We start from the raw sequence: 13,226 nt of genomic DNA, 5'->3' as shown, positions 1-13,226 counted from the left end.
TCAATTTGAGTGTGTGTGTTTTACCTTGAAAACACAAGAGGGCAATAGTGATCTGACTATCGGGGCATTTAAGGCGTGATAAAGGAGAATGGTGCTGGCCGTGCTGCAACCAGTGACTATGTTTATTTCAGGTTCAGGTCTTCTTCACAACTGCATCTGGTCTTTTTAAAACCTCAACAACGCACAATACTTATTTGTCACTGATACAGGAGACAAGTTTATAATTTTAAATTTTTTAAAATATATTCAACATTCTTTCTGCTCTATAAATAAGATCAAACAGATCCAAATTAGAACACATTTCCGGACTCGCTGCAATCTTGTGAAACACGTCCCTTCATCTAACTGCTCTGCAAGCAGACTAATCCAGGAGGTTAAAAAATAATAATAATAAAAAAATCATTAAGCTAGAGAGTGATGAACAAGCCCTTAGTGAGTTCTCGGTCTGTCAGAGGAAAAGAGAGCGCGGGGGTAGGAGGCCCGTGCTGTCCCAGAGCAAGACAAATATCGAATCATTTCTGCCTGGGGTCCATGCTGAGGAGGCTGAAGAGCTACAAAAAGTTACCGCTGTGCGTAAACTGTGTCTGTGGATTCTGTCGTCGCCGGGTTCGAAGGATCATGCAGTAGTATAGCGAACGGTTACAGCTATCTTAAGTTTACTGCTCATCGTTAAAGAACTTTAAAATACTTACAAATTAAGAAACAACACAACAAGATAATACTGTAAAAGTTAGCCTCAAGCATACAGTGTGTGTGTCCACATGCACGCACACGCATTCAGACCCAAATGCACAGCCATACTTTATATAAACAAATGGCGGCTCGACTGATATGTGCTACTGGTGTCATTGATCAAATGCAACAAATGGGATCCCGTTATTTTACAGGAATTCCTCCGCTCGAGTCCACAAAGAGGTCAATCTCGACTAGTTTTGTCTCTCTCTCTCTCTCTCCGTCACTGTAAACTGGAATTTGATCATCTCGATATTATCAAAGTAAAAGCGCAATAATGAGAATAAAAACTGAATAAATAAACCATGAAGGAAGAAAACAGTATGTACAAAAGGAAAATAAAAAGCATTTTAAATTAAAAAAAAAAAAAAAGAAATCTGATGTACAAGCCCCGCCCCCATCCCACCCCCTTAAACTGCCCATTCAGATGGACCACCAGGAAGCTACGCTACATAATACTGCCTTTCAATGGCAAAGAGTGTGCGCCCCTATATGAAGACAGATGCACTTTATCTTATGATATACAGGCGTACAGTATATACATGATGTACATCTACATGTGCATATGTGTAGGAGTAGGAACTGATTCCTCTCCCTGCGGAAAAAAGAAAAAAACAAACAAACATCCACACGCCGTCACAAGCTCCTTGGAAATCCAACGCTCCAGAGAGAGAGAGACAGATATTATGGAACATTAGCAGGCGTCTCTGTCAGTCATACCTAGTCCCTTCATTCTCCCAAACATAAACGTAAAATGACAGTGACGACTTTCCTTATCCTCCTCTATCATCCTTGCACACAGTAACAACAACAACAGAAAGATATCAGAGACGAGAACCATCATGCATTGATTTGATTGACTGTTTCAATAGAGCAACAGAGCAAAGTTGTGGATAAAAAAAAGAAGGTTGCAGTAGGGGCAGTTTTAGAACTGGGAGGCCGAGCTGGGGTCACACTGGAGTAGCCTAACGATGGAGGGGTCACTTTTGGCACCTTTGATAAACTCCTCCAGGGATAGCTTGCCTGCAGGAGAGACAGGGAGAGAAGAAGAACAAAAACAAAAGAAATGCTGTTATTAATTTGTGGAGATATTTTGAAGATGAATGTGTGTAATATGCAGAGATGGGCAGTAATGCGTTACTTGTAACGCGTTACTGTAATCCAATTACTTTTTTCAAGTAACGAGTAAAGTAAGGGATTACTATTGCAAAAACGGTAATTAGATTACCTTTACTTTCCCGTAGGAACGCTGCGTTACTAAAACCGTGGTTTTTTTGCGAGAATGTCTCATGACAGTGACGTAAGCAAGTGTGACGTTCGTGACAACAGCTGTGTGCAGATCAACAATGGATCATATATCGAGTGCGGGAGAGAGTATGAGCGTGCAGCTTTTTAAGCGTGGAAGTACTGACCTTACTTTAAGTTTGATTCCATAAAAAGTGACAAAAATATTAGAATCCGTTGTGCGTGGGAAGAAAACTTCTTTTTACAGCGAAAAAAAACCCCCTAAACCTCCAAGCAAGCACCGAGTGCGCTACGACGTAATGGGAAATTCGCAGAGAAACTCGCGGATTCTTCCACTGACCGCTGCGGCACACCTGCACCAGGGTAAACCTCCGCCTACCCTACTCCTGCTTTACAGGTGAAAATAGAGCAACAGGACCGCTAGTCTTTGACTTTATTTATTTCCTGCTGTGTTTTACTTGCATCTATTTGAAAGACTGAGTGTAAACACAAACAAATATTTTATTTTATGTGCTGGAATGTGCAGAAAATAGGTTTAAATATTAAACAAATTTGTCCAGTCAGAGAATGTTGCATATAATTTAATATTTGCTTGATGCATAAAGTTAAAAGATTAAAACTGATAAAACAAGTTTTAAAAAGAGACTTTTCCATTTGATTACATTTTGTATGATGGATTATGTAGAAAAAGTAGAATTGGGCTGAAAGATCTATTGCTTTATCACCTATTCAGGTTGTAAATCGTGTTTTTAAAAAGTAACTAAGTAACTAAGTAATTAATTACTTTTGAAAATAAGTAATCAGTAAAGTAACGGGATTACTTTTTTGGGGAAGTAATCAGTAATTAGTAACTGATTACTTTTTTCAAGTAACTTGACCAACACTGGTAATATGCTGAAAAAGAGTGAGCAAGGGAAGTATGATTAAGAAGTATCAGCTTCTGTACCTACACTGTTACTATAACTAATGTTCTGATAAAGAGGTGTGTCAGCCTCAACAAAGTCATGTCCACAAATATTTGCTTGTTCTACACAATACTACAGCTGGTGACTAGTTGATAGTGCACATTCCAAACTAACCTACTAATGTATTCAACGCCCTCCTCAAATATACAAGTGGGAAAAATGGTATTTCCGTGTGAAATGGCCAACTTTACAGAATTAAAATGTATGTTTACAGAATATACAGTGTGTGTGTTTGGGCTGTTTAAAATGCACCTTTTGAAGCATTTTATTGGATTATCAGACTACAATTAGCCAATGTGTCTGCACATTGTATCCTTACAGTTTATCAGTGCTACTTGTTAGTGTCACTACCCGATCCGTACCTGAAACCTGATCGGTACCACGCATGCGCAAATCTTACGTCACTTCCTCTCTTTGCCAAGATTGCAACAGTTAATGTATTTGAGTGACACGGTTAGCGCCCAGTTAGCTCATAGCATTTCTCAACAGCTCTGCCTCCTTTTCGACTGCCCGGGACATTTAAACAATGGATAATTCGTATACAAACAAATTAATGCTTTTCTCCTCAACAGAGATCGTCCCACAATTGAACAACAGCGCCGTAAAGTATGAAGAATGGCGCCTAATTACAGACCTAATAATACTGACTTAGTAATATGTCACGTGAAGATTCATCAGTCAGATTAAGTGTTTAATGACAATTGACAGTGATAGCTGACATCATCATTACTATTCCAACAATCCTCTCTACACAGACAAGCATAAACACACGACTATCACTAAATCAAATTTAACACGCGTTTGTAATGATGCTAGTTCATTTTACAATAGGGCTCATTCACTCGGTCAGCAGGTGGCAGTATCCTCATACACTGGGGAGTAAACTGCCATTAAACAAAACAGAAGAAGAAGAAAACATTGCACATGGGCGGTATGGATCGGGTAGACCAATTTGTACAGTCCAACTTTGCACATGCTCAGTAAGGATCGGGGAGTCCTGATCCGTAACTGTCGTTTTATTTTTAGTTTTTGTCTACATTATATTGAAATATTTCATTATTGCAAACATTTTAAGCTATACTTATTATTCTTAACATCTTAACAGATACTCTGACCCGTAACTATCGTAAAAAGCTTCGGCCAGAAGTAGACACCTTTTGCACATGCGTGGTACCGATCTTGTTTCTGGTACGGATCGGGTAGTGGCAGTTAGCCAAGCTTGCTAGCAATAGCTGATAAATTAGCGCTCTTTGCTTCTGGCAGGAAACAAAACCACAACAACAAAAAAAACATGGTGGCACCAAAACACTAGTGTAGCTTCAAATATGTAGTTAGCTCTCCATTAGTAGCATTAGCTATGATCATGTAATTGTTTTATGCTAGCTTGAACACTACATACATGCTGTGGTGTTTCTGTTCAGGAACTTTGACAATTCCATTTCTGTAGCAGCTTATGTTAGCATAAAATTTCAACCAGAAAACAGTTTGTCTGAACATTTACTAATGCTATAATGTATAATAGAATATATATGTATAATGATACATGTGTGTTTGGTGTGTATCTTTACACCAGCAGAAACCACCTGATAAACACTTGCTCCTTCTTTTGCTCTTATGCGAGGCTAAGCTAATTGCCCCCAAGCATGTGAGAGTAGTCTGTCTTGTATTTGTACACATCTTTGCCGATGATATTCAGATCTACCTCCCTCTGAGGTTGAACTGCAATGTTTCTTTGCAGCCGCTACTCTCCTGCTTGTCTGACATTAAGACTTGGATGACTCTTAACTTCTTACACCTTAATGAAAGCAAAACTGAAGTCATTGTGTTTGGGCTTCCTAAAGATCCCAACTTCTCTCTTGACTTTTTGGGACCCCTAACCTCCGATTGCACTTCTTCCATTAAGAGTCTTGGTGTTATTTTTGACAATGCTTTTAAACTTGATAAACAAATTAGCTCTGTAGTTAAGGGATCTTTTTATCATTTGCGGATTTTAGCCAAAGTCAAGTCTTACCTTTGCAGGAACGATCTAGAAAGAGTGGTCCATGCTTTTATTACTTCACGGCTAGACTACTGCAATTCCCTCTATGCTGGCCTAGATCGTTCCTGTCTACATCGCCTTCAACTGGTGCAGAACGCTGCCGCTCGCCTGTTGACCGGTTCAAAAAAAAAGAGACCACATCACTCCGGTTCTCTGCTCTCTCCACTGGCTCCCAGTTGCCTTTAGGATTGATTTTAAAATCTTATTGCTGGCTTTTAAGGTTTTAAATGGCACTGCACCTTCTTACCTGTCAGAACTCCTTAGTACTTATCGCCCCAGGAGATCTTTGAGGTCAGCCGACCTGATGCTTTTAGATGTTCCCAGGTATAAATTAAAGACAAAGGGAGAGAGGGCGTTTGCTGTGGCTGCACCCAGACTGTGGAACAGTTTACCTCCTCACGTCAGACTCTCCAAAAGCCTAGAAACTTTTAAAACCGCTCTTAAAACTCACCTCTTTTCATTGGCTTTTAGAAAGGTTTAATTTATTTGTTTTATATATTTTTATTTTATTTTTATCAGCGAGGTGTTATTACGAAATTGTGTTCTATTGTATTTTTATCTGTATTTACTGTACAGCACTTTGGTCAGCCTTGGTTGTTTTTAAATGTGCTCTATAAATAAACTTGACTTGACTTGACTTGACTTGTATATGTATTTCATCAATTATGTAGTTAGCTTTTAATGGAGGTAGGTAAGGCATAAGTACAGATCCTTACATCCCATTCATCTTCCTTTTCTTTGTATTTTATTTCTTGCCTTCATTTTTCTTCTGTTTTTAGATAAATAGAACCAACACTAGAACCAAGTGGAAGATTTTTATTCAGAATCATGTAACGATCTTTCGTGTTTTATGTCAGAATTATGGTTAAATCATATTTGAATCAATCCAGTGTTTATTTCGACAGTTACTGCAACATTTTTCTAATTTTTATTACTGCTGGCCTCTTCCTGTGCAGCTACATCATTACAGCCTTTAAACCCTTACTTCTCTGCGTCATGGAGTTTGAAGCCCAATCCCAATGTCCACACTCTCAGACTTACAGAGTTTGAGTTGCATTCCTGCTAAATCAGTCTGGGCTTATGTCTGTTCCAACCCCAAGTTTTTACGTACACGTGGGCTCTTTGGCAAACACTTTTGGTATGTCTGAATTTGTTGTTGACTTCGCAGATTTACCCACAGTTCATTGTGCTTACGTTATACATAGAGTTGCAGTTAATGCCTTAGAAATGCTTTTTGGGTAGGATAAACCTACCCAAAAGTTTAGCTTTTAGTAAAATATCTCAACAAAGATCTGTCAACCAATGATAACCAATATATTTGTCAATCAGCCAACAGTAAAGCCACATCCCCATGCCAATGAAACCATTTTCACATAACTTTTGCTTTGGGATTTGGTGCATGCTGGAAGAAGCCAAGGCCATAAAGGATGCACAACAATAGGCAGTGATAGTCTGTGAAGTTATTTCTTTTTGCACACAATATCAGACAAAATTACAGTTACCATGGTTATCTTCCAATTTACACAAAGTATAAAAACTTCAGCGAGGAAAGATTTCAGACTCTGGAAAGAAAACTTGTGTGAGATGTTTCTGAAGAGCCCAGAACATCTGCCAAGACACGATGACTCTCATAACCACTTTGGGAATTGTAGTCTCAAAGAAGACAACCACTAGAACCCTGCAGAGGTTACAGACCAAGAAAAACTGCTCTTCTGCAGAAGACACACCTTCAAACCACATTAAAGTATGCTAAGGATATAGATAGAAATATGTCTGCTTTCAAGTCCCAGTGTAAAACTGGAACATCTGGGCTTCCACTGTATACCTGATGTTTCTTTTTCTAACAAAAACAAACTAGAAAACATGACTTACAATTACAGATACTATACAGCAGCCTATAAAGGTTAATATGTGGTTTAAATAATCTGGTGTTACATGCTGGACGTTCTTCCTCTGGGAAAAGTCAGCCAGTGCTCAGCTGCAGATATGGAACACCACGATTGTACATCATTGTGGATCATCCTCTGGACTGAGTGTATGCTAACTAATCTCTGTATAGTTTGAATATATATTTAAGGCAAATAATGTGGAATAACACTTTAATGTTAATGTCACCATTCACTAATAAAGGCAGGCTAACATTAATGTTAGTGTAATGGTGGTAATGGTAGCAAAACAAAAAGAAAACAAACCCTCAACTATACAGTGGAAGGCAAGATGTCCCAGTTTTACACTGGGACTTGAAAGCAGCATACATTTGTGGATTTGTGCGTTAAATCAGTCTCATGCGGCGTGATCTGTGCGCATCTGGTAATTCGCCACACGTTTTGTGAGTGAGCGAGAGATGGTACGTGTAGTTTTACACATTTTTGTGCACAGAAAGGTTTTTGAAAGAGAAAATTATTGGATTTGTGAGCTGAGCAAAAGATAAATCATTGGACACATTCGTGAATCTTAGTTTATGCTTTATATCATATCGTCCATATTTGCAACTCTTTTGAGACATATTTCTTTCCATATGAGGACAACCTGGAGAAAGACTATGCGTACTGGAAGCACATCCTTTGGTCAGATTAGATGAAACTAGAGCTTTTTGGCCACAGAGGTGTTTCTTATGTTTGGAGAAAGAAGGGAGGGATGCACAGCCCAAAGAAAACCCTCAGCACAGTGAAACACGGTGGTGGGGGTCTTACGCTGTGAGGATGCTTCAGCACATCTTGAACTGAGAAATGCATGAAGGTGGAAGGAATCATGAAGAAAGGAGGATGTAAAGATTTTGAAAGAAAGCCTCAAGCAGTCAGCAGTAAAACCAGGTCTGGATCAGCACTTTGTCCTTCATCATGACAAGTACCCAAAATATATGTCGCTCCTGGTGAAGCACTACCTCCTAAAGTCACAAAGCCCCAAGCTGCATCAACCTGCACTGCATTGAAAATATGTGGAGTGTGGAGAGCTCAGAAGTGTTTTTGAGACTACAGCAAATGACTGCAGACTGTTATCCAGCAAAAAAAGATACCAACAAGTATCTATTACCATCAGGGGGCTGATAATTAACGGCAGGGGGGAGGGGTGGGGGGTAAATAATTTTGCTTTTGTGTAAAAAAATAAAAATAATGTAAGAATCCAAAATCAAACCTTCAAAGAGCTGTGTTTAAAAACCCTTGCTCTGTTTGACAGCACTTGGGAAATACTTTAGTCAAATACAATTTCAGACGATGGCTAATAGTTCTGGCCTCATCTGCACTGTTTATTGCTATTCTAACAAGAAGATGACACATAAAGACTAATTGCTTTCATTAAACACATGCGCGCACACACAAAATGGTTTGTTTTTCACGTGTGAATGAAAGCCACATTTTTTTTTTGTAAATGTTGGACACATATATGCTGTTTGAATTCTGTACAAAGTCTTTTGTCCCCAACAAAATTAGCACATTTCAAAGATGATCTTGTCACATTCACCCAGCGCTACCCTCATTTCTTTTTCTGTCTCTCCCCAGCACCCTCCTTTTTGCCATTTCCTCCTCTCACCATCATTATTGAGGTCCATTTGTCTGAAGATCTTATCCGTCCTCTTCTCCGGCGTGGATTCATCCTCTGGCATCTTCATCACAGATGACACCATCTTGTAGATGGCCTGAGAGATGAGAGAGAAAAAGAAGGAGAGAGAGATTGGTTGGGTGGGCGGTGACAGGAGAACAAGAAAGATAAGTGAATTCAAGCCAGCAGGGACCCATTAAGGAGACTCAGCAGGAAAGAAGTAAAACATAACTGAACTAAAAAAAATAAAGTCACTGCAGCTTTCAAGATGCTGATAAACAGCCTTTCTGAAAGTCCACATGATTCACTGACATTTGTTGCTCCTGATGCTAAGAGCTGCTCCCTGGGCAGCTTTTCCAGAAATACCCACGCAGCGTTTGTGTGCCTATAGAATCGCTCCATCGCGCCACGGTGACATGGGTCACATGTGGCAGCGGGGTAAAGGGACGGAGGGCTTACAAGCAGGGCTTACACTATTGATTTCATACATCTTTATCTGTTGACCGATATGAGCACGCCGCGTCCCCTGATAGCATTAAATTAACCTCTGCAAGAGAAGCTCCGAGTATCAGCTGGCCTCAGGCGCAGATCTAAAATCAGCTTACGTGCCTATTAAATCTCCTCCGCTGGGAGTATAGGGTGTAAAAGCAACTGTAGATCGGTGTCACAGGAGCATCGTCACAGAGGCAGGGAGCTCGCAGGAAATGAGCCCTCTGTGCTTTTTAGAAAGATACACTGGCTCTAAAATGTTATCTCCTCTGACTGTAAAGTCTCATGCCCACACCGTCCTTCAAAAAACTGTGGGAAAAAAACTCCAAGGAGAAAAATAGTGACAAAGGCGTCAGGCACACAGAAATAATCAGGTATTTTAACTGCCCTAAGTCTGAGCACAGATGATTCAGCTATGCCATCATTAGTGTGCAACAACCCTTCAGTTTCATGGTTGGCTCCTTTTATCTTTTCACCAACAATGAATGTCAAGCTAATGCCAACAGGTGTGCCAGGTGGCTCCCTGTAATGAGAGGTATCCTCAGATGTGCTTCCCAGGAAGGCTCACTAATGACTCGGGACCACAACAGAATCTGAAGACACAACAGCGATGACGTTATGTCCAAGATGTCTGTGGATTTTGCTGCAGAGATATCAGCTCAAGTTGAAATGGAGCCCAGCTGTACTCTTACTTTATACCATTTTAAGGGCATATTGTAGCATCCATCCATCATTAAGACAGACAAACAGCATTCAAACCAGCGTTAGCTCAATATTTGATTAATATTGTCCTAAGCTGACTTACTAAGGTAGCTAGAAAGTTAAAAAATAAAATAAAATGAACATAAGAAAATTAGTGAGAAAACAGGGTTTTGTGATACACAAGTTCACGGTTTGGGATGTGGACGTTATCCCTGCATTTGTTGAGGAAAACAAAAAACTTTAAACACCAGGGGGCAGCATTTTACAACTGACTGTGTTGAGATGAATGACTGTAGATGGTTGAGATGTTTTGATATTCCTCTTACTTCCTCCCGCGCTCAGTTTTCAATCGATTTGGCTGGTTACATTAAATATTATAGTGAGTCTTTGCACCATCTTGTGGTACAAAATGGTATTACAACTTTGGATTATATATCTTTAGCACATTTCATGGATGTGAATATTAAGGTTTACACAAAAAAATAGAATTGATAAAAATCACATTTGGATTGAACTGCAGGTGTTTACTCAAATTCAGGTTATGAGTAAAGACGTGGACTCTAAAATATGAATTTCACAGAAAAGATATGTTGGAAGAGCAGTTATGATACTTGTTAATAAGTCACCCAATTTTAATTGTGCCAGAGTAGAAAAAGCGACTCCACCATAGCCTGTAAAGGATTCACTGAAGGGCACAGCTTGTTGCTTTTAAGATTCCCCACAGCAGATCATCTGAATATCTCAGCCTATCACTAACATCTTCCTCTGTCACACCAACCCTCTGGAGAGGAAGAGGCTCATTCCTGATGTAATCCCACCTCCATGTTGGTTAGTGTTAGGGTTAACTCCCTGCCACTCCTACCGCACACCTCACCAATGTCTTTGCTGTTCTCATACATGCACTGCACCACCCTCACATACATCTCTCCCTCCTGACACTCCTTAGCACCCTATAATCTGCTTTCTCTAGATGCACAAAGACACAGTGGAGATCCTTCTCTACACTTCTCCATCAACACTCTCAAAGCAAACATCAGATCTGTAGAGCTCTTTGTCAGTATGAAGCCACACTGCTGCTCACCGATCGTCACCTCTCTTCTCAACCTAGCATCAGCAGCTCTTTCCCATATTTTCTTGGGCTGGCTCATCACTACTACAGCTCTGCACATGACACCTCTTGAAAATCCGTAGCAGCAGGCTTCTCCATTCCTCAGTTATCCTCTCACTCTTGTGGATTGTGTTGAACAATTTGGTTAGTAAGTCCACCGCCCTCTGTCCCTCATTTCCTCCTTACTAATCCTCTGCACTTCCCAGTTCACCATCTTTCCCCATTCTCTCATTCATCAGCTCCTCAAACTGCTCCTTCCATTTTCTCAGCAAACTTTTGCTTGTTAGCAAATATCTATCTTTAATCACCCTGACCTGCTGCACGTCGTTTCCACCTCGATCTCTCCATCTAACCAATCTGCACGAGTCCTTTTCTCCTTCCTGTGTGTCCACACCCACATACAACTCACAATATGCAAGAAATTGAAATTGTGGTTATAATGATGGACACGTCCATTGATCAGCAAAAGTGTAGAGCTTTTATTAATCTGATAATGTGGTGTAAAACAAATCTGACCTCAGTCATGACCCTTCCACTCTCCTGCTCACTCTCAGCACATAATGGTCCCCTCCTTTCCCTAACGGTGTGTAACCTCAGTGAGCCTGTAGATAATCCTAGCATTCTGCACACTCAGGGATAAACTCAAGTTAAATTTAACTTGCTAATCCATGAGAATCCAGAAGTGCATACACACACACAGAATACACAGCGAGATCCTCAGTCCAATATCTTGACATATGAGTCCTTCTGCTTGTTCTCTTCAACAGTGAAAGGATTAGATGCAGCACTACTTAACAGCCTTCCTGCAAACTGTTGCCTGTGCCAATGCTGCACTCAGGGTGCCTATTAGAGTAAGTTAATGCATTCATCCACATACTTAAATGAATGCATTAACTTACTTAACATAACTAATGGGAGTATTTATTAAAGGTGCTCTGTCTTTTCTTAGTATTGTATAAATCTCTGTGATTGGCTGATCAATACAAACTGTAATGTAGTTTGCACCATGTGCTAGATGAAAATTTGAAGGACCAATGGAAAGAACAAGCAGGAAAAAGCAAGAAAACATACTGAGACTCCTGGTGAGATCAAATTAGTTATTCAAGAACATTCCTGTTTCAGTCGCATGATGTGTGTTTATGAAAATGAAATCAGGTTTGGGGATTTAGAATTTGAAATGGACCATAAATCAAAGTGCTTTACTACTCTTACTGACACCTTGCAGCCCCACGCACGGGGTGATCCGCGGTAACTTGCTAACGGAGATTTTCCGCGGTTATGGCGTTAACGTCATTTTAATGAGATTAATGCTGACAGCACTAATATAAAGGCCTGCTAGGGAGATGACAAAGTATTTTTGCACAAGTATTTATATTATTTAGTGATGATACTAAGTGTCTGTGAGCTGCTAAGGCACTCTAATTCATGTTCGCAAACTAGGATGCTACTAATGATTCCAGTGTTACAACTTCAAAACTGCCATGGCTAACTTTTTATCTAGCCTGAGTTTCCATTTAAAGGGAGTTAATTAGCTTGTTGTTGGTTATGTGGTGGGGGAGATGCCACCAACATCAACTCACTATGCAATTAGGTAAGCGTATACAGTCAAGAGGTAAATGTGATGTGTGACCTAGCTAAATGCAGTAGATAGCACTGCAACAACAGTTTGCTTTTAAATGGCAGTAACCTTGTGGCCCTAATAAAAGTGTCATAATGAGCTATAACGGAAGGTTTTGAGAGAAATCGCATGGTCTACATGTGACAACCCCTCCACCAGCACCTGAGGCCAGAAGAAGTGTTTACTTCCACCAAAACTAACCAGCTTCCCTTGCTTACCTCTACAATCTCCAGCATTTCCTCGCGGCTGATATACCCATTTCCATCCAGGTCGTACATACTGAAGGCCCATTTAAGCTTCTGCTCCAGCTTTCCTCGTGACGTCACACTCAAGGCAATGATGAACTCCCGGAAGTCTATTGTCCCGTCGGCGTTGGTGTCAAAAGTTCGGAAGACATGCTCGGCAAACTTGGAGGCATCGCCGTACGGGAAGAAATTGGCGTAGATCTTCTTGAATTCCTCCACATTCAAGGTTCCACTGGGGCAGTCCTTCAAGAAACCCTGAGGTTAAAAAAAGCAGATATTAGGTGAGACAGGGTTCAAAATAAGACCTTTAACTTTTTCTTTATGTCTATAGAATAATATAAAACAACTCCAATTCCAATAAAGTTGGGATGCTGCATAAAATGCATTGAATTCTAGGTGATCAGTGTCTATTTTGGACTGCAGATAGGCCAGTCTAGTACCTGGACTCTTCTATTATAAAGCCTTGCTGTTGTAATAAATGCAGTATGCAGTTCAGCATTGTGTTGCTCATACAGTTGTGGTCAAAAGTTTACATACACTTGTA

At 40.2% G+C, this 13,226-nt stretch overlaps 1 protein-coding gene across 1 annotated transcript in view; it reads right to left on the bottom strand.

Moving 5' to 3' along the window:
- Positions 1–1,143: 1,143 nt before the first annotated feature.
- The window catches only part of hpca (hippocalcin), a 52,327-nt gene continuing 40,244 nt past the window's right edge, over positions 1,144–13,226 (bottom strand). The window contains exons 3-5 of the mRNA XM_086281465.1: positions 12,656–12,937; positions 8,512–8,617; positions 1,144–1,755 (exon numbers count right to left, since the gene is read on the bottom strand). Coding sequence (XP_086137591.1) covers positions 1,658–1,755; positions 8,512–8,617; positions 12,656–12,937 — 486 coding nt within the window. The 3' untranslated portion in view covers positions 1,144–1,657. The remainder of the gene's footprint in view (positions 1,756–8,511; positions 8,618–12,655; positions 12,938–13,226) is intronic.

Source organism: Aulonocara sp. 'chitande type north' Nkhata Bay, linkage group LG22, assembly GCF_057382095.1.
Source record: "Aulonocara sp. 'chitande type north' Nkhata Bay isolate Kocher_YH1m ecotype deep benthic linkage group LG22, A_spYH_male_GT1.1, whole genome shotgun sequence".
Lineage (NCBI taxonomy): Eukaryota > Metazoa > Chordata > Actinopteri > Cichliformes > Cichlidae > Aulonocara > Aulonocara sp. 'chitande type north' Nkhata Bay.
This window is presented reverse-complemented; position numbering and strand designations above follow the sequence as displayed.